The following is a 24,786-nucleotide window of genomic DNA, read 5'->3' as shown; positions in this document are numbered from 1 at the left end:
TTACCACCATGATGCAGCACATACAGTTAACTCAAGCAAAGGAGAACTGTGATAACCTTATTGGAAGCTCTTGGTTTATTCAATCTTTTTTTTTTTTTCAACCTCAGCGGTACTGTGGGTTTTCTTGGCAGTGGGTGGCTTGAATCCCTCACTTCCCTTTTTGGACTGTAAATGTATCTGGATCTAAATGGGAGGTGGGTGAGTGACAGATGGAGTCAGTTTTCTCCCCATTGAAGAATTACAGTACTGACAAGGTGCAGTTATACGTGAAACAAGTCCACTTATAACTTCTTGGACAGGTTTGAGGATGTTACACATTCATGTTCCATTTCAAAGTTACCTAAAAGTCTTTTTTTTCAGAAAAACTATTTGTTCCAATTCTGCAAGTAAAGGCTTAAGGATTGACCTTAACATTACAGATTAAAATCTGAGTTTTTTTATTTCATCTTTGCATGCTAGCTGGGTTTTAGATATGTTTTAGACACACAAGGCAAAGTGAAAAAGGAGGAATAAAGAAAAACTCCAAAGTTTTTTTATTACCATGCAGTGATGAGACAGCGCTTTTTGGCAGTGTCAAATAACAGTGAAGAATTTGGAGATATGATGAAAACAGCATGGGAGGATCTGGTTTTATGGGCTCGGACGGCATGTTACCAATGCTGCATGGAGGCAGTCATGCAGTCATGGCCCAGAAGTGCGTAACATGATTTAGCTTGACAGTGTGACAACCAGATATTTTGTGACATGGTGCTTTAAAGGCCTCTATTTTTGGTAAAGCTGCATCACGTGTTACTGCCTGAGCACGATTTTTTAAAATCTATTTTCTAGTGATTAAGAATTAGGTAGATATTAAACTTACATGCATGCAAGTGTCTACTGTTGAATATACAATCTGGTTTAGCTATCATAGCGTGTTATATTCAGCCAGGTATCACCTTCCCGACAACGTAATAACTATCAAAGTCTGTGACGTTCTCTCTTATCGCAATGGGCTGCACGCGTGCCGACAGCCCCGTTAAGCTCATAAAAATATTAATGACATTAACATGCGATAAATGATGAAATGTTTCTGTTAACTTTATAAGAAACATGATTAGATAGGATACTGATAAAGGAGAGGAAAAGTGGATGGAATTCGTCGATAAGATATAAATGACAGACCATAAATAGAGTCTTTAAAACGTGGTAATATGCAGAAGAAGGTGGACGCATCTTGATAAATACATATAGCCTATATTTCAAAATAACACAGCTGAGATCACAATCCCGATCTTGTTTTATAAAAATTTTATAAGAAGGGTTTGTTCTGATTTGAATAAAGTTCTGATTACTGAAACCATCTGTATTAAATGTCAGTGCTAATAGGTGACAATGCCTCGGATCCAAAGTGAAGACAGGCTCCTGTACAAGTTTCAAGAGAGGAAACCATGAGTGGCCAGGCGAACAAAACTGACAAGTGCGCTCAATACTTCGTCAAATTTCTGTGCTTTCATTTTAAAATTTGACAATAAACTTCACAGAAATGAGTGAAAAACTACATCCATATCAAGATATATGTTCAACTAGGTTGTCCGTCAATGTTAGCCTTAACCTTCGCACACTATATCCGGTGTCACCAGCTGTTGCACGCGCAAGAAAGTAGTCCCAGATGGAATAAAAACGGGCGCTGCAAGAGAGAAGGCGGCGCCTTGGTCCCTGCAAAGTTCACCCAGTAGGTGAGTAACACCGAGAAGATATAACTTAATGTAAGACGAACTAAAATGAAGAATTAAACTGTTGTATTAGGTTCATACAAGACAAGGGTTTAGTCTAAGTGAATATATTTGTATAGGTCCATTTTGTTTTCACTGTTCTCATTGTGCGTTTTTTTCCTTTTATGAATTAAAAGAGTTTAATATGATTTTATGTGATTAATACCATAACATTTCAACTGGGGTCATTCTTAGTACATATGCATATCTGCCTTGTTCAAGAAAAATTTTCCTCTCATAATCCAATAACACCTTCATATCTTATCTACTGCTCTGTATGCTGAGTGATTCTATGATTTGCAGCAGTGCATGTTGAGTATTTTCACCTGTTTTTTTCTATAAAGTATGCGGAGCTTTTGCAAACTAATCACACCCATATGTTGCTCTGAGTCTGAATATGAAGCTCCTTGAATGAATAAGTCATTTGTCTCTGCTCATTTGTGGCATCATTTCTTCTATCAGATATGCTTTTATGATGATATGTTTCAACAGATAGTAAGTTAATTGGGGTATGAACATGTGGTGATTCATAGACACCTAAAGGGTGGGGTTGTTGTGCTGGGAGTGGGGTTGGGTGGGGTTCATGAATCGCGTCTGCTCATGCTTGCAAGTATGTTGCATTCCTCCTCTACAACCAAGTCTCAGCTGATTTATCATCCAGTGTTGCACTTGAGCAGAATAGATATGTTCATGTGTGTGCATGAATGTCACTTCTGACATCCTTTGTCAGAAGTGACAGAGGGAGGTGCATACTGTGGTCGTGGCCTTCTGCACAGGATGTTCTTTGAGCTTACATGGACATTCTGGAATGCATGCGACTTATAAGTAATGCTTATAAAAGGCTATGTGGCTAATATGAGTGTGCAGTGTTCCATTCAGATTGGTTTTTATTTTATATGAATTTTTCTCACTCGCTGTTATGTTTTATTGCCTGTATATCATCCCCGCAGATAAATGCATAACTCATTGTGTCAGCCTTTTAGAGACAAGCCATTATATTTAACTTGGAATTTCTCTTACTTATGGACTATCAACATAAAAAGACATTTATATTAATTTGTTTCTTTGTCTGTCTCCATAGGATTTTTCTTTCAGACACAGATCCAGTCATGTCTAAGTCAAAAGATTCCGGCTCTTCCGTCATGCACACCCAGCAGCTGCATGCTGCCATGGCAGACACCTATATTGAGCACATGTGCCTGCTGGACATTGACTCTGAGCCTGCCATGTCTCGCAACACTGGCATCGTCTGCACAATCGGTCAGACATGTTATCAAAGCCCATTTATTTTTCTTATGATAGGAAATGCTTACTTATTACCCAAATGAAACTTTACCTGTGTTTGAAATAATTAGATGATTGCACTTCACCCACATGTCATTGTGTACTCACTGCCTGACCTTATGCAGGACCGGTCTCCCGTTCTGTGGAGATGGCCAAAGAAATGATCAAGTCTGGGATGAACATTGCAAGAATGAACTTCTCTCATGGCTCTCATGAGGTGAGTCATGGGATGAGACGTAATGTTTTCTCTGCCTTTTGAGTTGCTATTTTAATTTAAAAAAGTGTTTGAAATGTATATTCCAAAAGTCCTAAATGGTTACGTCAAAGAAGGAGCTTCACTAGCAGCTATTAAAGGCAAAACACCGGCGGTGACATCACAGATGCAAGCTTTTAAAAAGTGAAATATAATGAAGAGATTCAGACAGGGCAGGGCAGGGCAGGGCAGAAGCAATCTCTTTGCCCTATGCAAGAGATTCAGTGATGATTTACCCTTTACATTTGGAAGGAACAGCTTGCATGACATTTCTCTTGTGGCCTGGTAACTCTGTAATGTGATCTGTGAGCTTGCGCTTGACCCTTTAGTATGGAGTCTGTGTTGTAGCTTAGAGGCCAGGGATATAACAGCCAGCTCTTTGGATGGTCTTACACCACTGACCCTTTGCCTTTAAAAGTCATATCTCTTTCCTCTGTCACAAGAGTGTTAATACTTAGTCTAGTCTTTTCAATCGCATATGCTATGCTAGCTCAGCTTTGATAAATAAAAACATGTGTTAGCTCAGTCAATAATCACAACTCTAGAAAATACCAACAAAGTTTGTATAAAACTTGTTAGGGAGGGAAAAATAAACATGACCTCTATTGGTGTGACAGTTGTCAGTACCACTAAAAATAGAAGTCACCCGCACAGCAACTGCAGAAGTTGAGGTATGTGGGGAAGGAACAGTGCAGGGACAGTATTGATTGAGAACGGCAGTCAGTGTTTGCACCAGTTTTGATTTCTAAGGCAGTTTTATTTTTAAATGTAATTTCTACTTCATCAATGTAAATGACTGCCAGCTTTTTTTTTGCATTTTTGTAATATTTACTAGGAAAAAGCTGTGCCTTATAATGCATGTCAACTATTTTTACAGGGAAATTGAATTTCATGTGCTAAAAACGTGTTGCAGTTATGGATATACTGCATTTAGTTTTGTAGTCAGTGTTGAGCTGTCTATGTGCCTTTAACTAGCTAAAACTAGTACAACCTGCTGTTGTACTAGTTTCAGCTTGCTTTTTTACAATGTGATACATTTAGAGATACTCTTTTGTCAGTCTAAACAGAGCAGTGGTATGACTTGAAAATAATTCACTAAATCTACAAATCTACTAAAGCTAGATTTGTACAAAGGTTTTCAGTATGACATGTTTTTTCAACAGTACCATGCTGAGACGATCAAGAATGTCCGTGAGGCAACTGAGAGCTTTGGGCAGGGATCTGTTGAATACAGGCCAGTGGCCATCGCTCTGGACACCAAGGGACCAGAAATCAGGACCGGTCTTATCAAGGGCGTGAGTTCTTGCCAAATTACCAACGCTCAAATGAGGCCATTCTGGATTTGTGGTGAACAAATAACTATATAAGCTCTCTTTTCATCTTGTTCAGAGCGGCACCGCTGAGGTAGAGCTCAAGAAGGGGGAAACCATGAAGATCACACTGGACGACCAGTACAAGGAGAAGTGTGATGAGAAAGTTTTGTGGCTCGACTACAAAAACATGACCAAGGTTGTGCAGACTGGAAGCCACATCTATGTTGATGATGGTCTTATTTCCCTAAAAGTCAAAGAAATTGGTATGCACGCCAATAATCAGCTGTTTTCTTTCCATCTTGTCCATTAGTGTTTCTTTGTACCTAACGTTTTTTTTCATTTTCTGTATAAAGATTTTCTGCATATTTTGTGTATTCTAAGGCAATGACTACCTGATGTGTGAGATTGAAAATGGCGGTATGCTTGGCAGCAAGAAGGGTGTCAACCTGCCCGGTGCCGCCGTTGACCTGCCTGCTTTGTCTGAGAAGGACCTGCAGGACCTGCAGTTTGGCGTGGAGCAGGGTGTTGACATGGTCTTCGCCTCTTTCATCCGTAAGGCTGCTGATGTTCACGCTGTCAGGAAAGCTCTTGGCGAGAAGGGCAAGGACATCAAGATCATCAGCAAGCTGGAGAACCACGAGGGTGTGCGCAGGTGAGCTGATTACCAGCAGCCACAGCTGGACCTGCATGAAGATTTATTTTTACAAGTGTTGAACAAGTCTTTCCTTTTCCTCTGTTAGATTTGACGAGATCCTGGAGGCTAGTGATGGCATCATGGTTGCTCGTGGAGACCTGGGCATTGAGATCCCAACAGAAAAGGTCTTCATCGCCCAGAAGATGATGACTGGCAGGTGCAACAGGATCGGCAAGCCCATCATCTGTGCCACACAGGTCTTTATCACCATGTGTAAGAGTATAGACTTGAAGGGAAGGGAGAGTGTGTCCGCAGACATGAAATGATGCCGTGTGTCTTGCTGTTCACATTAAGATGCTGGAGAGCATGACCAAGAAGCCCCGTCCTACCCGTGCTGAGGCCAGTGATGTTGCTAACGCTGTGCTGGATGGTAATGACTGCATCATGCTGAGTGGTGAGACTGCCAAGGGAGATTACCCTCTGGAGGCTGTGCGCACACAGCACCGCGTAAGTGTGCCTGTGTTTTCTCTTTGTTACATCATGTTCATCATTAACACTGGCAGAATACGTCAGTGCCTTTGTGTGTTTTGTAAGTCTGATGTGATTGTGTTTCTCTTCTTTGAGTGTGTAAGAAGCCTTCATTGATGGCATATAGACTATATTTATTAAGGAAACCTCATTATAGCATTGTCTTTAGAAGAAATATGAATGTTTACATGTTCAACAAATCACAGTTTTTATTGAGTTCATAGATCTAAAATAGTATTGCTCACTTTTACTAAACAATCAATAAAGGTGATAAATAATACACAAATATTAAAAAGCAGTGGCGCTCCAAAGCTTGAGACCAACTTATCATTTTCTGTGTCTGTCTCCCAAAAGACCTAATGGTAGATAAAGGGAATCCAGTTAAACAAATAAGAAAGCATTATACTTAGTAATTTCTTTAGTGAATGTAATCACAAACAGCTGGTTGGCTTTGTGTTGTACGATCCACCTTGCGCAGCAGTAACTGCAGCTAAATATTTCCAATTACTGTTAATGACTTCTGCACATAAACTAGGAAGTTTAGCTCATCCTTCAAGACAGAGCGTCTTTAAATCTGGGATGTCATCATTAGACCACATGAAAGGCCTTTTCCAAAATGCCTTTGTAATCTTTTAGCCTGATGAGCATCAACAGCTTAGTCTCCAAAAGCCTCAGAAATCTCATGTCACAAATAAAGTTATGTGAGGGTTGAGCTTTGAAAATATGGAAGCCGAGAGAGGCCATGCTTGAAACATTGCTTAAATTATTATCCCAACATTACAAGTTCATTATCTCATTCTGTCAAGTGATGTCAAGAGAACAAAGCTTGAGATAATGCGATAGCGTATTGTGTTAGTTCAGCCTAGTAACGTTAATTTTTACTGTGTAAATATATATACATATATAGACACACACACACACACACGTGTATGTGTAAATATGAAGATCAGATAGAATGAAGAGAAAGGTAGTGTCCTCACTGTGAGCACATCACTAAATAGTTTCAGTTAAACTAACATTTTTTCCTTTTGTTTCATTGAGTAATGATGTATGTTACTCCTCATTCAAACCATCTGCTACCAAACAGCATATCTGTGTGTTTTCTGCATTGTGCTCTATCTGTGTGTTGCTACTGTTCAGTTATTGTTTGCAGGTCTGCAGTGCGCAGCAGCAGTTTCTGGACATCATGGCTGCGACTGTTGTTTAGTTTCATGTCTCAGTGTGCTTTCAAGAATGTAGAGCTCTACACTGAGGTTAATTACCTCTTGAATAAGCTGTGCAATCACAGCCTGTCAGCAACTGCTATCTGTTTTCACATCATCAGATTGCCCGTGAGGCTGAGGCCGCCATGTTCCACAGGCAGATGTTTGAGGAGCTGCGTCGCACCTCTCATCTGACTCGTGACCCCACAGAGACCGTCGCCATTGGAACTGTTGAGGCTTCTTTCAAGTGCTGTGCCAGCGCCATCATTGTGCTCACCAAGACTGGCAGGTATGTCCATGCTGCAGCTCTTTTCTGTCTTGCTGTGAGAAACAGTATCTTCTGTGCCATCCACTCTGGGCCATGAAACTGCTGCAGTATGAAATCTTTCAATCTTGCGGCCTCTGCTTCTTCCCTTACCCAGACTCATGGCTCAAATGTTTAATCTGTTCTCCACTTGTGACCTTTTGAAATCTGAACCTTGACATTTCAGGTGTTAATTTTAACTCTCTGTTCATTCCTCTCCATTTGTGATTTAATTCTCATAGCATGTGACTACCACAGATACCACAGTCAGCTGGACTCACTTTATAACTACACTAGTTTCTGTAAAGTAATAATAGATAATATACCATATCAGGGATGGATTTCAAGGCTACTTGTTTGTATACAGTGTTTTGGTCCTGTCCATTCATTATTTTGATTTTCAAACTAATAACTTCTCAGTTCATCCTCACCACTTAATCCAGAGAACTGATGACAAAAGATTAGCGCATGCTAATGTTCAGAGTCCCACATCTTACTGCACCTTTATAATAAATGTCTTACTGTCACCTGCAGGTCTGCTTACATGCTGTCAAGGTACAGGCCCCGTGCACCCATCATCGCTGTGACCCGCTGTGGTCAAGTCGCCCGCCAGGCTCACCTGTACCGCGGTGTCTACCCTGTGCTCTACACCAAGGCTGCCAACGACGTCTGGGCTGAGGATGTTGACTTGCGTGTGAACTTTGCCCTGGAAGTTGGTGAGTGGAAATCATTTTGTTAAAATCACTCACAGTTAGAAGGATTTTATCAAGGGAACTTGTTAGAGGCCTTATCTCAAATTAGTTCAACAAAATAACCATTTATTTCTATTCTGTTTGTAGGCAAGCACCGCAAATTCTTCAAGTCCGGCGATGTAGCCCTTGTTGTGACCGGCTGGCGCCCAGGCTCTGGTTACACCAACACCATGAGGGTCGTGCTGGTGCCTTGAACTTAATATAAAGACATTAATAAACACTCCCAGATTCTCAATTATGTATCCCTCCATCCGTCCATCTTCGACTCTGATGGTTTTCATAACAGAAAGTCCAAACTGGGTTTTGTCCAAGGACTCCATCAACTGTAACTCCACGAATTATTTCTCCATTATGTCCAGTTTCATGTCTAAGTCCTGCTGATGTAATAGTCTTCTCCCATGATTCCCATATATCTGTCACTTGGTAAAATGTTTCAGTGTACTGACGTGATCCATTAAAAGGAACGAATTTTCTCCTTACACTGACACTGAGTTAATTCTTGTATTTAGTAAAAGGCAGACAAACCACACGCTAGCTTACCAGTTACATAAACTAAGCAGAAAGCAGTAACTAGAATTGTTGGTGTTGTCTGTGAAAATCACAAGTGAATCACATCTCTCAAGCAAAACACAGATGTTTAAAAAAGAAGACGTGGCAAAAAGAAAAAAAAAACAATTAAGCAATCAAGAAATAACTACAACATTGTGAAATGAATAATGATTAAAAAAAAAGGAAAATAGAGCTGTGACAGGTAATCTATTTATTCGTTCATCCATTTTTTCATACCCACTTGATCTAATTCAGGGTTGTGGGGAGGAGTTTGGGTAAACTACACCACATCCCAACATTAAGACAAATGAGAGAAACATGCAAGCACGCTGACACTTGCTCCAAGAGTAAATCTAGAATCTCCGTTTTCCCTGACATGCGATATGCTTTTGCACTGTGGGAGGGTGCCAGAGTACCCATACACGTGCAGAGGGACAACATGCAAACTCCACTCAGAGGGGCAGATCTTTTGCTGACTGCAGTGGCTCACCATGGAAACGAGGCATTCAGAAAACTCCACTGAGTTGTCTTTCATCTGTTTTACGCCAGAACTTTTTATGTTGTTGATACAGTATGTAGAGTATTATTTAGAGAAATGTTTAGAAAAATTAACTTAAACGTAAGTCTGTCAGTGGAAAAATGAAGAAAACTATTACTATGTGTGTTACCTTAAAAAAATCTAGTTCATCAGAGGGAGTTACTACAGGACATGGATTTGTTGTCCTGGACGACCTATGAGTTTTGTCTGCGTTGTATTGAACTGACAGCTTCATTGTAAGAGAAAAAGAAGCTTATCTTCAGCAACCTTGGAAGCAACAATGAATTAAGTGTCTATTTACTCACAAATCCACCAGTTACCACTCCATGAACATAACATGAACATGATCATTTTCTTTGTAGTAAATATCTGGCAGATTATAATTCTGCCTATTTTGAATTTAGCAACACTGCACCATTCTCAACAACTTATAGCTTAAAGTCTGAGACTTCTCTCTCATTTTTATCAGTTTCTCTTCATTCCACACCCACTTAAATCTCTTTAAACAGAAATCAAGAGCTAGGACAAGCATCATTGACCATATGTTATTTTATTGCATTGAATTCAGTAGCTAAAATAAAATGTGCATAACATATAGGAAAGTAAATCATCACATATGGTAGTTCAAAGGCAATATAATAAGAAATTACCTAATTATTAGATTTAAAACTTACACCTTAAAAGCCTTTCAAACTGAATGTTCTCAAATAAATCTAAACTCAAACCCAGCTGATGCTGCTGGTAGGTGGTTGGAGGAGAACAAAATGAAGGACTGATCCGAGCCCGCTGGCAGTGACTGGCTGGTGACGGATAGTATCTCTTTTCAGAGGTCGGCGTTCAGAGTCACAGCAAACTCAAATCCAGTACCCAAGCAGCTAAAGCCACTGGACAGGATGCTCCAGTGGTCTGACCTGCTGACCAGCTTGTTGCTCACAGTTTGTCACCGGCCACAGGTCCAGAAAGAGAGATGTATCATCTAAACACATTTACATGTAGACAGGTGTCACAGTGGTTTTAAAAAGCAGTCTTTTAGAGTCAGCATAGCATTACAAAGCAGCAACTGTTCAACAACAGAAGTCAAATATTACAATCAAACATTGTACAATGACAGAGGTAAATATGCAGCAATATGACCCATCAGGGTTTCTTGTTAATCATGTGTCCAGGTAACTGCTTTTAGCCCTTTGACTGGTGCAAGAAACATTCACGTCAATCTTAGTGCATCGCTGGTTTCAGGATGATTATCCATAATTGCTTTTTGTTAAAAAAATTCACTTCCCTTATTTTAATAAGCTCTTACTAAAATCAGTCTTTGAGACAGGTTCTTCAATTCACAGTAACTTTATAAGCCCATAAAAAACACAGATTATTGCATACTATGCTAATGACACACAAAACTCAGCTCAGGTAGGTGTTTTGTCAGTGCCAAACTAAAAATAGCTGGTATCCATCGGGCGGCTTGACTGGTTATCCTGCAGACAGCTATAATCATCATCATGACTCAAAACATTCAGATAAATTCTATTTCTTCATCTCTGAGACAGACAAACATAGCATTACATTCATTACTTATTCTTTAATGCAGTCTGATGTGTCTTGTGTGACCCATTGGGTGTGCAATATTGCTGAAGCTATCTTGGAAGACATGCCATCATCAGACCTTCGTGCTAGGGCATCTCTGAAGTGAGCAAAGTATACAGTCTGTCTCACCGTACATCTTTCAGGGGCTAACCCTGCATTGAGATGACATTTCAAGCACTCCTTGGAAAGGATATAAACAGTAGACAGTGATTTTTGGTTTCAATCATAAATTAATACAGTTGTGAACAACTAAACAGATGTAGCTAAAAGGTTACACAAAATAGCCTGGACAATGGGGTTTCAAACAAATACCGACGACAAATCACAGAGTAATATAATATATAGAACAAGTGAAATCTTTATGAGGTGTTATATATACTCATCGATCATTTCAAAGATTCAATAATCTGTAGGAAACAATATCTGTCATTGTCCATCAATCACGATCCAAACGTTCTGATGAAAAACAAAACCACCGATCTTGAATCGGATTAGAATAACACCCTCCAACATTAAAAATGGACATTGTGGCGGTTTAAACAATGCCAGCAAGGAGGTGATCCCCAGTTCTTCAGACCTCGAAGGAGGGTGTATCTGAAACTCACAAGTTGGAGGGAAGTTTGGACTGTTTGTTTTCATTTTCTAACACTTTAGCAGGAGATTTAACAAGAGGAGAGTGAATATCAGTGGACTGGTTCCAAGGTTCAGGTCCTGAATGTGTCCGATAGACAGGAGTGGCTCTACCTGGGACAGGGGTGTGGGGTTTACTGACAGCCAAGGGAGAGGAGGAGGCCCCTGCTGCTCCCATGGGGGAGCCTCTCATGACCGAAGGCCTTTCCTGGTGCATATAGCTATGAGAGCCTGAGATAGTCTTTATTTCCTGGGTGAAGATATCTGCAGAGGACTCGGCAGTTTCTTTCAGGGTAGTGGCCCCTCTGGCAGGGCACGAGGTCTGAAGAGTTGGAGAACTATGACAGCCCTGGCTGCTGGGGAGCTCGGTGTGGTAAACTGTCCTTCCCCTCGCAGGGCTCTGTGTGCTAGGACTATGCACAGGAGGCGTGTAGCAAGGCGAGACCTCAGCTGAGCCATACTGGGCCAAGGAGGCAAGGGCCGAGTGCTCAGGGAGAACCTGGGGGAGGAAAGCAGACTGAAGTCCTGCCAGGGTGTGCTGGGCCAGAGAGGCTGCGGCCCCAGCTCCACCTGCAGATGCTGGCTGATTTAATCCAGAAGAGGACTGGGTGTTGGTGATGACAAAATGTGGGAGGCTCACATCACTGGATGTCCTGCTTGCTCTGTTCTGACTGGGCATGTGCATGGAGGCATAAGAAGTCTGCTGCAGCTGGCTCAGTATGGGGTTAACTGAGCTGCAAATCAGTGGGCTTATGGTCGGAGCAGGGAATCTCCCTGCAAGCCTCCCTGGCCCTCCCTGTTGGAGTAAACCTAATGGTTGCGGTGGAGTGGTCATGGCACCATGGAAGGGCTGGGAGTGGAACTGAGAGGAGCAGGTGTATGAGACGGTGGTCTGGCTGATGGGGAAAATCGGGGCCATGCCAGAGTGTGAAGGGTGGGCAAATGACTGGTGTGAGGACAGAGGAGTTACAGGCTGCAGGCTGCTGGTGAAAATAGGCTGGGATGTCAGAGTGGGAGACACAGGTCCAGGAGAGAAATACTGCGTACCAGGGAACATCAAAGTGGGAGTTTCGACCACAGATCTAAATTTGGCAGGGCTGGAAGGAGACCCAGGCCCTGAACCGTAGCTACTGGAAGTGTTCACTCCAATGTGCACCCTCTTTAGATGACTGCTATGTTCCTTCATGGAGCCGGACCCTGGTGCCAGGGGATTGTGGAAGAGGATGGGAGGCAGCTGGGAGTGATGAGCTAAGGCCAGAGCCAATGGGGTGGTGGCAGCAGCGGCCTGGAGTGGAGCCTGAACCAGCGGGGTCCAGATAACAGGGGTGGGTGATGGAGGAGCAGGGAGAGGGTTTAAACACTGTGCAGTGCTGGTTTGAATCAGCTGTGTGCATTGGGCCATGTCACGGTCATGTTGCACTATTCTTTGGATCATCTCTGTCTCGTGAAGGTTTAGTGTGCCAGAGCTTTGGTGATGCTGGACTTTATGTTGTAGAACAGAGTTCCTCTTTCCTGTAAGGAAAAGAGAAAAGAAGGCCATGCAATAAATGAGTGCTGGCTACGTCTTATTAGAGCAACTCACCAGTATTAGAGCCTTACATATCTGAGCAAGGAGGTTCAAAAATAACAACATAACTCAAACATCTATCTGCAAATAGCCTGTCTCCACCTTTTTACAGGGAAATACAAATGCTAAATTCAGCATGTTACTCATTCTAAACACACAGCTCAAAAAAACCTAAGAAAAAAAAGAGTTATATTGCTGATATTAGCCTGTTGGAATGGCTTGGCCAGATGCAAACATTAATGTAGCAACTGTGTTTTAAAGTCTGGAACTCAGCATTTTGACCTCATCCAGGCTATTTAATCTTCTCGCCCGATGACTGCTGGGATAGGCTCCAGCCCCCCCCGCGACATCGACCGGGATTAAACGGGTATAGAAAATGGATGGATGGATAGGCTATTCAGTGTTATGTCGTTTTGATAACTGATTCATTAAGTAATAAGGTTTTTTACTTTCATTTTAATGAGCATCATCAGAGGATTTTTGGATCCCCCGAGAAGCCTGCCTCTCACTAGCTTATAATCTATTTTACTCTAAAGAACATCATTTGAAAATGAATATCATGCAACTGTTGCACAAACCTTGAAACTAGAGAATCATAAACTCCTATGAAGATGTTTGTGATCATTTTCTCATAGAATTCCACCCAGTTGTCGCCCCCTGATGGCCACTAGAATAAATGCAGGTTCCTGTACAAATTCTGGCTCCATTAATTATAAGATGATACTCCAGGCCATTAAACAAACAAACAAAAACTTCTTATATAACACATTCACATTAAAGATTCTGTATAATACTGGTATTGCTAAAAATTCATTTGTTGTGCTTTATTTCTGTTGAAACAAATTCTGTAGACCTGCAGTTGAGAATTCTCATAACAGCAACATCAGAGATACTATGTATGCTTCGGGTTCATTATTTACTCCTTAATCTTCAGGTTTCATGACATAGCTGCAAGAATTTAAAGGAAAAAATAATCTTTTTTTAAATTATAATCACTCTTTGATCAGGGGTTGTGGTTCCCTGGGTGCCCAGTGGCCGTGCAGCAGCTGTCTTCAACTGATGCATCGGCTTTATTCTCTTACTTGTTTCAAATGGCTGACAAGGTTTGCAATGGGAATTGCCCCTCCTGCTGCAGGCTGCACATAATTCCTGCATGTAATTAGATTCCATATGTTTTTATTCAGATTTAGCATTGTACTTCAGGATTCTCAATAGTGTCTATATAAAGTTGTGCATAAAGCACAAAGTAGTTTGGTTTGATCCCACATTTGTGAAGCAATGAATGGATTTGAGAATGGTTTCCAGACTGAAATTTCTTGGGAGGTTACTGTACTTCCCAGTGGCTTTGTGCTGGACATCTTGGCTTTTATGCGAACAACTTACCGATACGGTCCAGGCGGTCGAGAGCCACAGTCTCAAATGCCCTTCTCATCATGGGATACTCCTCCAGCACTTCATTAAAGTTGTCCACAGACAGAGAGTACAGCCGGCAGTAGTTATCTGCTCGCACACTGGCTGTCCTCCTGCCTCGGGTCAACAGGCAGATCTCTGCATGGAAAGAGGAAAATCAAAGTCCAAATGTTTTTCCATGTCTTTACAGATTTCCTGCAGTGTCTGAAACAAGTATTAACAGTGGGGATTAAAAAAGGAATAATTAATATTAAGTGTTATATAATAATTTCCCTGTTCTTATGCAAGATTTGAGATGCGAAGCCACACATGTCACATCTTTTTAGATCAATTTACAAAAGAGAAGTGTGAAATAGTATTATCATAGTGAGACAATGAAATAAAAAATAAAAAACGGATGCATCTGAACCCCACAGATGGAGCACTTAATGCAATTTCTGCAGCTTACGGTTTGTCCTGAGCTCGTCTGTCGTGCCAGATCAGAAAAATAAAATAATGCCCCATTAAAAAAAGAAAAAAAAGAGAGAGCGAAAACAAATAACATATTTTTTTAGGACAGACATATTGCAGGCATACAACACGCTCACATGCGCTCTCTTTTCTCTGTCCTTTGGATCGATTCAATTTACTAATGACACACAACAACATGGCATTTCGGACATTTACCGTGAGTGTTGGTTTTGGACTCTGTCCTCACTTAACATCGTGTGTGTCTCGCTGTGCCAAATAACTTAATCCATAAATATAGGTTTAATGATCTTCATATTTTTCTTGAAACGCGTACTATGTTGGAATGTTTATTAAAATTTTCTATTAAAAAAAACAAAAAACGTTTCTGGGTCACAGTAACCTGTGTTGGCCAATCACTCTGCTGCAAAGCTGTATACAGACAACAGGTTGAGATGAAGCAACCGAGGACACTACAAATGGAAAGTTCTGGATTTCAGTTTTAAACAAAAGGGAAAACTCTACAGATGGAATCAAAGATCACAAAGCTTTGCTCCTCTTAGTCCCGAGCCCTTTTAAGGAGATGATGAGGATGATTATTCCCAGCTTTAATGGTCACAAAAGTTAATCTGCTGAGTGCCAGTGCAAAGCAAATCAAAGCAAATCTTACAATCACCACTCCTTCGCACACATTAAAACTGGCCTACCACCCTCTACAGAATACATCGGCATGCAGAGCTGCCAGCAGGCTGTTTGCAGACTTCACCTCCAAAATAAGAACCATCGGTCAGCTTGGTGTCTTTACTGCTCTTGGTCAGAACGCTGACGACACCGTGCTGGATAAAGTACATCTTCTGGCCGATTGTTCCCTCCCTGATTATGTAGTCGCCTGGTTGGAAGACCTCAAAGCGCAGTTTGGTCAGCATTGAGGTTACAAAGTTGGGGTCAGCGTTGGCAAACAGGGGCATGGAGGCCACCAATTTGCGACAGTTAAAGTTGATGATCTCCTGCAGCAAACATAGAAAAACACTGTCAATTCTTTGCTTAGGAGAGACTTTCACAGTGTCTGTGTTACTACATGTGTACATTCCAATCATTATAAAAGCAGCTTAGTGCTCTGTTAATAAGGTTCCCTGCCCTCATACCGCCACTACTAATCAGATTACATGACTTTTAACATTATAATGCAAAGTAAGACAGCCATATTGGATTATATCAATAATTATCTGTGAACCATTTAGAATAAGCAGACTCTCCTCGTGTATTTACATATTTGTCACTGAAAAAAGATTCATTTAGTACAAAGATGGTCATATTTGATCTTGAGTCTGCATTTAGCATTTCTAAGCAGTATACTAACATTTAAGTAGTTCAGAACATACTGAAATGCACAGCATGGTAGCTGAAATGTAGCTTTTAAAAGGTATAAAGTTAATCTATGAAACTGTTCATCAAACAGTAAAAGGTGCCCACAGGCAGAGTTGTTGACTTCAATAAATGCTAACTATAATAATGTTAAGTGTCACTTATTTTTCTTTTAATAATCTGATAACAGCAACAAGAATCACAGTGACCTCTCGCAGAGGCTCATTGAGCTCTTCCAGAATGCTCTCTTCGTCGAACATCTTGCCCTGGTAACGATGTTCGTAGTACTCGTGGATTCTCTGGCGCATGTCGGCAGGGAGTTTGTGGAAGGACATGTACTGCTCCACTTGTTTATACTGTGACAGCAAAACAACAAGAGCCCAATTATTACAAGCGCTGGAGTGAACAACGTGCACTGAAATACATACGAGCGCAACTTTAATGCAACTGCATTTGTCACAAAAAATAAAATGCAAAGTCATGTCAAAATGGATACATTAAAGTGATTGATGTGCCGGCTCAGAAGTGGACTATAATGTATCTCATTAGGTTAACAGTCAACTGTCAGGCCATCTGTGAAACCTGCCCACAGTGCAGTGTTGTGACTCTGCCCAATCTGACAATTTCAGTTGTGCTCTGCAGGCTGCAGCTAATGACATTAACTACTGTGTCCTTCAGCAGTGTACTCTACCAGCAGAGTATCATGAATGATCACAGCAGCTAGTCTCTGTATGGTATTTCCTGCTATATGCCTCAGCTCTGTTTGATCAAATCTGTGTCATGTCTGTCTCTTTTTATGAGCCACAGCAGAAGCTCAAACATCTAACAATCATTTTCTCTGTTCCACTGTTGTCTTTGATTTGCCGACAGTCCCTGTCTCTGGAGTATTTTCACACCTGAATTCCTCGCAGAGCGCTTTATGTGCACTGGAAATATTCAACTCAGTTTTAAGCAGGTGTGTGGAATATGCTTTTGCATACATAACAGTGGATTTACTCATCACATCCTTCCTGGATGAAATTCTTTGTCGTTTTCCAGTCAGGAGGGAACAAATATTCCGACCCATTACGTCAGTAAAAGTGGCAGAAGGACATCTATGGAAACTTGTTAAAGTTTAATCATCAGACTTTGGAAGCCTTATATGTTTTTTATACAACCATAATTTAAATTTGTTGCAACTAAAAATGCTGAACAATACTATCTTGTGGAATTTTACGCATTAAAATTGTCTCAAAGTTGGACAATTGCAGAGCTCTGCATTCCACTGCTGATTTCAGCTCTCTTGGACCTGAAAATCTGGATTTTCTATGACAAGTTACAAACCCCCACCTTTTCTTGGTACTGCCTTCTTGAAGAGTCCAGAGACTGAATGAGTGCAGTTGCATGCCCCACAAACATGGCAAAGCAGGTAGCGCCCACAATCATGCTGAGGATGGTGAGCCACACGTCAGCCATGCCAATAGGGGGGTACAGACCGTACCCGATGCACAGCATGTGACTCATGGCCTTGAACAGTGCATAGGAGTACTGCTGACCCCAAGTGTCATTCTGGGTGGGATGCAGAGGAGGACAGAGAAAGTTTTGTAGTAAGTTTCCATAGTATTAGTGCTGCATCACGTCTGTGGGAGCTGCATTAGAGTTTAAGAAGATGAGAGCAGATGGTGGGGTCTTTATTCTACTGAGACACTGTCACGAACCACCACCAATCATGTTTATTTATAGCACTTATCAGTATGGCACTGGTTGAATGCTTTGCCTACCTCTACAGCAACAGTTTATCACATAAGCAGAGTAAATAAAGAAAAAATGTAAACAAAAAAAAACAAAACTCTTTGTTATGAGGTAGTGGCCAAATACAAGGACACTGTCAAATTCTTGTTGATGTACAGACTTTATAACAATTCTGTCTCAAATGACGACAAATTCTTTATACTATGTCCTCTAACATGTAATATTTGTTATGAAGAGGAATCAAATGAGCTACCAACAACATGATAAACGCTATTATCAGTCTGATGTTTATAAGAGCAAGAGTTTTTTCTGTGCCTGGAACTATCAAAAAAGGGGTTACCTGATAACTTTGTTGGTGTTAAAACAATCTGCACAGTAAAAACTGGTCATTCAGAGAGCCTCTTTATGACTGTCATGCAGTTTTGAGAGCTGACACGTTGGGCTGCTGTCTAACTCATTTATAATCCACTTACCACCATCTTGTTTCTAGTGACCCAGCAGTCAGGAGGGAAGTCTTGCAGCATGGGAACCAGGAACTGCAGACAGCCATCCCAGTGACACAGCAGCAGCATCATGCCAATCAGATTCATGATACGCACCATAGCGCTGGCAAGGTCGTACGTCATGTGGAAAACCTACAACAGAGATTGTTCAGTATTAAGGGAAAAGGCACAATGACTCACACATCGCTTTGTAGATAAACCTATGAGATTTCAATTCTCTTTTAAGCAAGCAGGGGATTTGAGATATACATTAAGTGCTGTTTTGTCGAAATGACCCATACCAGATCACACTTAATCTTCTACAGAGCAACGAAGGCTGTTTCAGTGCTGAGTAACCATCTGCACTGATAATGGATGAATGGGAGGGATGTCAGGAATTATGAAATGAGATAATGCAGGAAAATACCTGTTATTTAGTACACTGACCATCATGAGTGGGAGCGTGTGAAAGAAGCAGCCAACAAGATGATTGTGCAGGGGCATTAAATGATTTGTCTTGATGCAGAAGAAGTATTAATGCGGATGAAAGCAACAGTATGAGAAATCTGCTAGTGCAATGCAAATCTCACTATCCAGAGTTCTTTAACAACAAACTACCAAGCTTCATTTGAAAATAATTTGTCAAGTATTCACAGGTTCTAAGAGCCAAAGCTTAAAAGACATGAAACTGTACCATTTAAAAGGCCAGCATCAAATTGGAATCTTCTTTTCAAAAGATCATCAAGATGGCTGCCAACAAACCATCTATTAATAATTGTCTCTTTTTAAGTACCAAAAAAACTTTAATTCATTTGTCTTGAATGAAGCTCTAAAAGATCTGTCCTCATCTACCTCTTCCCATTGGTGGATGTAGCGAATGAGCCTGGAGAGGCGCAGCAGCCGCAGCAGACTGAGGATCTTTGTGAAGCGTACGATCCTCAGGGCTCTAGCTGTCTTGTAAAAGTCTGAGTCGATGCGTGTCTCCACGATGAGAAAGATGTAGTCCACAGGTATGGAGGATATGAAGTCCACCACGAACCAGCTCTTCAGGTACTTGATCTTGATCTGCTGTGGGTCCAGGATAATCTCTGTGTTGTCCTCCTTGACGATGCCTGTGCGGAAGTTGAGGACCAGATCCATGAGGAAGAAGGTGTCTGACACCACGTTGAAGACAATCCAGGGTGGCGTGTGCTCATCCTTAAAGAAGGTGATGCCCACAGGGATGATGATGAGGTTTCCCACCATGAGCAGCAGCATAGTCAGGTCCCAGTAGAATCTGAAACACAAAGCAACGGACATAACTCACAACTGCGACAGCAGGCCATTTAGGCCTAGAAATGGGCTCTTGAATTTTTCTTTATCCATCTGGCTTGATAAAAGAGAGGAAAGCAGGTCACATGTCTGGAAAATGTCAACATGATAAAGGGAGACACTTAGTGTCACTGTGGTCCTTGATGTACAGATAGCAGCGATCCAGGAGTGCAGGTGCTCATAAGCAGCTGCACAGCCATCAAATTCACACAACACTGATCATGTATATGAGGAGCAAAAAATCAATCAGTAAAAACAGATCAAGAAAATAATACTTTATGCTCACAGTACACAAATTATCTGAGAGTTTGAACAATGAGCTGCAATCTAACTTTCTGAAACTGAGGTGGTTCTTTATTTCTTTTAATAGGATCATTTGTTCCGTTGTCTTTCACGAGATTCTCTGAAGAAAAACACGTTGCTGGCATGCTGACAATATTTGACCGCAGAACTTTTAACATCGTGATTTTATGTTTTTTTTATTTGACAGTACAGAGATCATAACAACTGAGAGAGAAATTAAAGATAAAAAGAAATACATAAAAACGTCTAACCAACCGTATAACCTGTTGATAATTTCATAATAAAAAATGTATAGTTTTTCCTTTAATAAAAGCTTAAGATTTGGTGATGCCAAACTCTCAAGACTAACTCATTTGTGCTTTTCTTTTGCACAAATGAATACCTCTAAATAGTTGTGAGTTAATGAACAGAACATATGTGTGACTTTTGGCACTGTTGTTTTTTTAAATGTCCATTTTTACTATCTTAAGAGTTTTAATCAATAGAATGTTGAGCATATTAACAAATCCTAAAAATATGATAATCTCTTTCAAAAGCACTGCTTCTTTGTGGGAACTAACAACTGTGGTCTGTTGTGTTTCTTGTAAACAAATGATAATAATAAAAGATGGAAAAACAGAAACAGGTGATGTACCAGACACAAAACACTTTTCATTAACGATCTGTGCGAACAGTGTGCACACGGATCATGAGCTGCATTTCCAAAACAATTAAGGGTTTTGTGGTAACTTCAAATAGAAATGAATTCTCGACATCTAGCAGTTTCCCACTGTGCTTCAAAACCCATTGGATCAATATCCAAAAGAGAAAAGCAGAAAGAAAACAAACTGAGCGAGCATATAACAGTGGGAAAGTAAGAAATAGGCTTATTTCTACAAAAATAACATATTCAGTTCAGTGGTGGGCTTTTAGCCATAAAGCCAAAGAGGAAAATTGTTTATTGGAAAACAATCTGGATCGCTCATGAGGAAATATCAATGTTCATAAACAGTGCGTTGAGTGTCATTAAGATCTGCATGAAACTGAGGGACTCATTTAATTTTTTACACTGAATTCCCTACACTTTATTTCATGGCAGGAAACATACTCCAGTAAACAACTATTTACCAACCTCATACTGTATTCACCCAAGCATGTGGAAGATTTCATGTCCTGATACACCTATAGGGTCAGAACAAACTACAAGAGGAGGACACAGACCTGTGGCAAAGCATGCATCACATCAGGCTATGCGCAGTGTGAAATATTCTGCTAACATGCTCGATTTAAAGACAGGAATGTCTTAAAGTGCAGTGTACAGTATCCATCTGTAGATGACAGCAAGCTATGTGGACAGTCTTTTCACAAAGTAAGGAACATATTACAGCTGTATGTGCCACTGTGGTATTAGTGCTTAACAGAACAGGCGTTTATTTACTTGTGCTTATGTAGCTTTACAAATCATAGACATTTCACATATTCCAGTTGAGAAGCTGGGATCAAAGCACAGGGTTAAAGGCTTTTGTGTAAGGGTCTTACACAAAAGCCCAACAGTGGTATCTTAGAAGTGCTGGAGCTTGAATCTTTTGAATCAAAAGATGTCAAATTTTGTGTAGAAAGATATAGATGCAACTAGACATTTTCAAGCTGGCGAGTGGTGAGGAGCTCAGCTGTTACTAGGCCATCATACTTTTCTATCAATTCCAGTTACTTACACTAAATGTTCACAGGGGAACGGAAAGTGGGATCCAGAATGAGCAGGATGGCCATTTGTTATAATCAGCTTTCTGTTGTTCTCCGCCAAACAAAGCATTTGTGTTTCTCTGTACATCTGCACTGAGACACTGGTCCTAATTGCACGTTCCCTCTCTGGCTAAATCCACTGTTATCTCCTGGGATTCCATGTCATCTCCAGAAGTCAGCTCCCATCAGCCAGATGTTGAATAGTTAGCATTACTGCTCTGCACATGTCACGGTGCTGCAGAACACTGGCACAGCTGGATATAAAATTACATAAATCAAGAAAAAAGGTCTGGAGGGGATGCCAGTAATGCACATCCTAAGGCTCATCAGCTGATTGTGTACACCCCCAGCGGCGCACCAATATCATCGAGTGACTTGGCGGTGTTGTTATAAAATACTGCCAACATCTGCAGGGTCTGAGAACCTGGTCGGGTCCAGATATGAACTGTGCACTATTTGGGTCAGACTGGGACTACGCTAAAGAGCATGACAGCACAAAGTCAGGGGAGTTACATGCAAAGTGAGCACAACAAAGCTTAAAATTGTGAAAGGAGCTTAGATCAATCAGGACAGCTGAAAGAGGGATCACATTTGTACTAGAGATACTTATCTCTTGCTGCCAGAGTGCAGCTGAAGCACAACAGCCTGCATTCAGCTCAGTGGCTTAACACACACCTGTACTGTGGTTCTGGCCCACCAGCAATCATATTAACAATATTTACACAGCGTGCCAGTTCAGTATGTCTGCTTCTGTATCCAGAGAAAACCTTAATGACAGACAGCAGTCACTTATGGTATGAACAACACAAAAGATACAAGGAGAAGATGCACCAGTTGCACAGTGCTGATGTACAGTGCTGATTAAAGCACACAGTGCTTTAACTTGCAGTTCTAACTGTTATCATGCAGTGAATATGCATGTTTGAAGGGTCAGAACTTGCAATGCTTGCAATGCCAAATAAGAAAAAAAAATCCTAGAATAATCTTTAGTGCTGGAACTTAAAAGGGAATCTGCAGGATAAAGCGTCCACCCTATAAGAGCCATGCACTCTGCACTAAAACCCTGCCCCTGCTCAAAGTGTGACCCCAACCAAGCATGAAGTGCTGACACCTCGTACCTCAAGCGCAGAGTTAACAGCTGGACGACCTGAATCCTCATAACATCATTTTCATTTCAATCTCTCTTTCTGCGTGTCTCTCTGTTTCTGTTTTGTCGTTTGTCCCCTCCCCGTCTACACCATCCCTGCTCCATTAGACTAATTGTGCTGTAATAATCTCCACGGATGTGTGCTTCTAATATCTCGAATGGTCATGTTACCCTATTTTGATTACCCCATTTCCAAGCTCCTGCTGCACTCTCTGTAATCCACTGCCCTCGCTAAAATCATAAAAAAAAGTGTAATTCAGATGAGTGGAAAAAAAAAACCTGCAGTGACACACATCAACATACAATATGATGACAGCGAGTGTCAAGGTTATATGTCATGAAAATCCCCTGATACACGTCCGGCATGCACGCAGTATTCAAATAAACTGCACAGAATGGGCAGAAAATTTGAGAATTGTGGATTGGTTTGGAGTGGTGGATAAAATAAATACATAGACAAGTGCATAAAAAATTAGTTGGTTAGATAGCTCTACTTTTCATGTATGAAAGAAAATATTACACATGCACACATGTCTGAGGCTGAACAGAAGAAGGGCTTATTCCCTGCACATGTATTTTAAAAGCACAATGAAAGTCAGAATGTAAGAGGACAGTGAAGTCCTTTATGGTAAGTCAGTTTTTTTTTTTTGTTGGTAAGAATGGCTTTCATGATTTGTGTTGACATAAAATAAATGACCATATTCAGAAGATAAGCATTGTATAACATCAAGATGTGTGAGGCACATTCAGTTTGAAGCAGCAAGTCTGCTTGTTTGACACTCCTGATATTCATGTTACCACAATAGTCATAGAAAAATCCTTTTTGCAGGTGTGTGTGTGTAATTTAATCTCATGTTTTGGCTCTTTCATAATGACCGGTTTCCACACCTGAAGCCCAAATTAGCCTAAACTGTGTGACAGGATCACTGCAGCATTTCTCTGCTGCAGCTGGTGAATAAGGCTTTTGTGCACATTAATTACCTAAAATCACTGTAGGGGTGGATTATCCAGAAGCCTGCAGACTTTACACGCTCCCTCTCGTGCTCCACGGCCCTCTCACTCCCCAACATCCGCAGGGAGAACTTGTTGACTCCCGGTTGGAGCATCGCCCCGAACTGCCGGTGCATGAAGCCAGCTTGGTACAGCCGGTCATCTTCAGGTAATATTTGCTCGGTACCCTCCAACTTGATAAAACTTGACTGGTCAAACACTGGCGGCTGCCCGGTTGCGCCGATCAGCCCTCCAGCTGCTCGCTCCTGGGCCCCTGGGCCGTGCTCACTGGGAAAACTCTCACTGACACCGGCGTCAGCCTCGGTGATGAGGCGGCGCTGCTCAGCCGAATCTGAGCCGGGAAGATGCCGTCCGGTGATGGAAGAGATGCTGCTTCTAAAGAAGCGACAGTCCCCATTCAAGTTGGTCCTCACAATTACGTCCCTTTCCAAGTCTTCGCTCCTGGCCTCCTCAATACTCTTGCAACTGCTTGCAGGAGACGAAGAGGACAAATGTTTTAGTCGAATACTTTTCCTCTTAGTGTCCTTGTCGCCGCTGTCTCCTTCGCTGTCAGTCAAAAAGGGTTTTTGCACAATGTTTTGCGGCAAGCTGTAGAGCCGTTTGCGCATGGAAGTCTGTAATCTTTCCATTTTTTTGGGGAAAAAAAGGAAGATATGTGTCCTAAGGGTAGCCTGTGAAAATAGAGGGATGAATCATGAATCTCATACAGCTGGGGTGCCGCTGGAGGCAAAACAGTGACGGCGCATCCGCAGGACGGGTCGTATCTTATCTGACTCTTGGGACGTGCAGCTCTCCTCCGGTTCAAACATTGAGATGAGTCAACAGTTCGAAATTGCTTCAATTAAGCAGCCATGTGAAAAGAAGCGGGAAACGAGGAATGCATGTAAATCCAGGTAAGCTCAGTGAGTGCAGTCAGGAGCGCATCAAGATGCAGCATGCTGAGCGTCGGACGTGCCAGAGTGGGAGAATGC

General features: G+C 41.4%; 2 protein-coding genes across 2 annotated transcripts; one reads left to right on the top strand and one right to left on the bottom strand.

Moving 5' to 3' along the window:
• Window positions 1–1,623: 1,623 nt before the first annotated feature.
• pkmb (pyruvate kinase M1/2b) lies at window positions 1,624–8,480 on the top strand. The gene is made up of 11 exons (XM_072386070.1): window positions 1,624–1,715; window positions 2,833–3,011; window positions 3,161–3,252; window positions 4,452–4,583; window positions 4,678–4,864; window positions 4,983–5,253; window positions 5,342–5,492; window positions 5,590–5,742; window positions 7,088–7,254; window positions 7,804–7,985; window positions 8,109–8,480. The coding sequence occupies exons 2-11, from the start codon at window positions 2,861–2,863 to the stop codon at window positions 8,213–8,215; spliced, it is 1,593 nt and encodes a 530-aa protein (XP_072242171.1). The 5' UTR covers window positions 1,624–1,715; window positions 2,833–2,860; the 3' UTR covers window positions 8,216–8,480.
• A 2,719-nt stretch (window positions 8,481–11,199) lies between these two features.
• On the bottom strand, window positions 11,200–24,444 carry LOC140306628 (potassium/sodium hyperpolarization-activated cyclic nucleotide-gated channel 3-like). The gene is made up of 8 exons (XM_072385232.1): window positions 23,786–24,444; window positions 19,174–19,597; window positions 18,313–18,474; window positions 17,438–17,656; window positions 16,318–16,464; window positions 15,510–15,750; window positions 14,270–14,434; window positions 11,200–12,831 (listed from the first exon to the last, which is right to left on the bottom strand). The coding sequence occupies exons 1-8, from the start codon at window positions 24,442–24,444 to the stop codon at window positions 11,291–11,293; spliced, it is 3,558 nt and encodes a 1,185-aa protein (XP_072241333.1). The 3' UTR covers window positions 11,200–11,290.
• Window positions 24,445–24,786: the final 342 nt, after the last annotated feature.

The sequence above is a fragment of the Leuresthes tenuis genome, unplaced genomic scaffold (assembly GCF_036924035.1).
Source record: "Leuresthes tenuis unplaced genomic scaffold, fLeuTen1.0.hap1 SCAF_5, whole genome shotgun sequence".
Taxonomy (NCBI): domain Eukaryota; kingdom Metazoa; phylum Chordata; class Actinopteri; order Atheriniformes; family Atherinopsidae; genus Leuresthes; species Leuresthes tenuis.
This window is presented reverse-complemented; position numbering and strand designations above follow the sequence as displayed.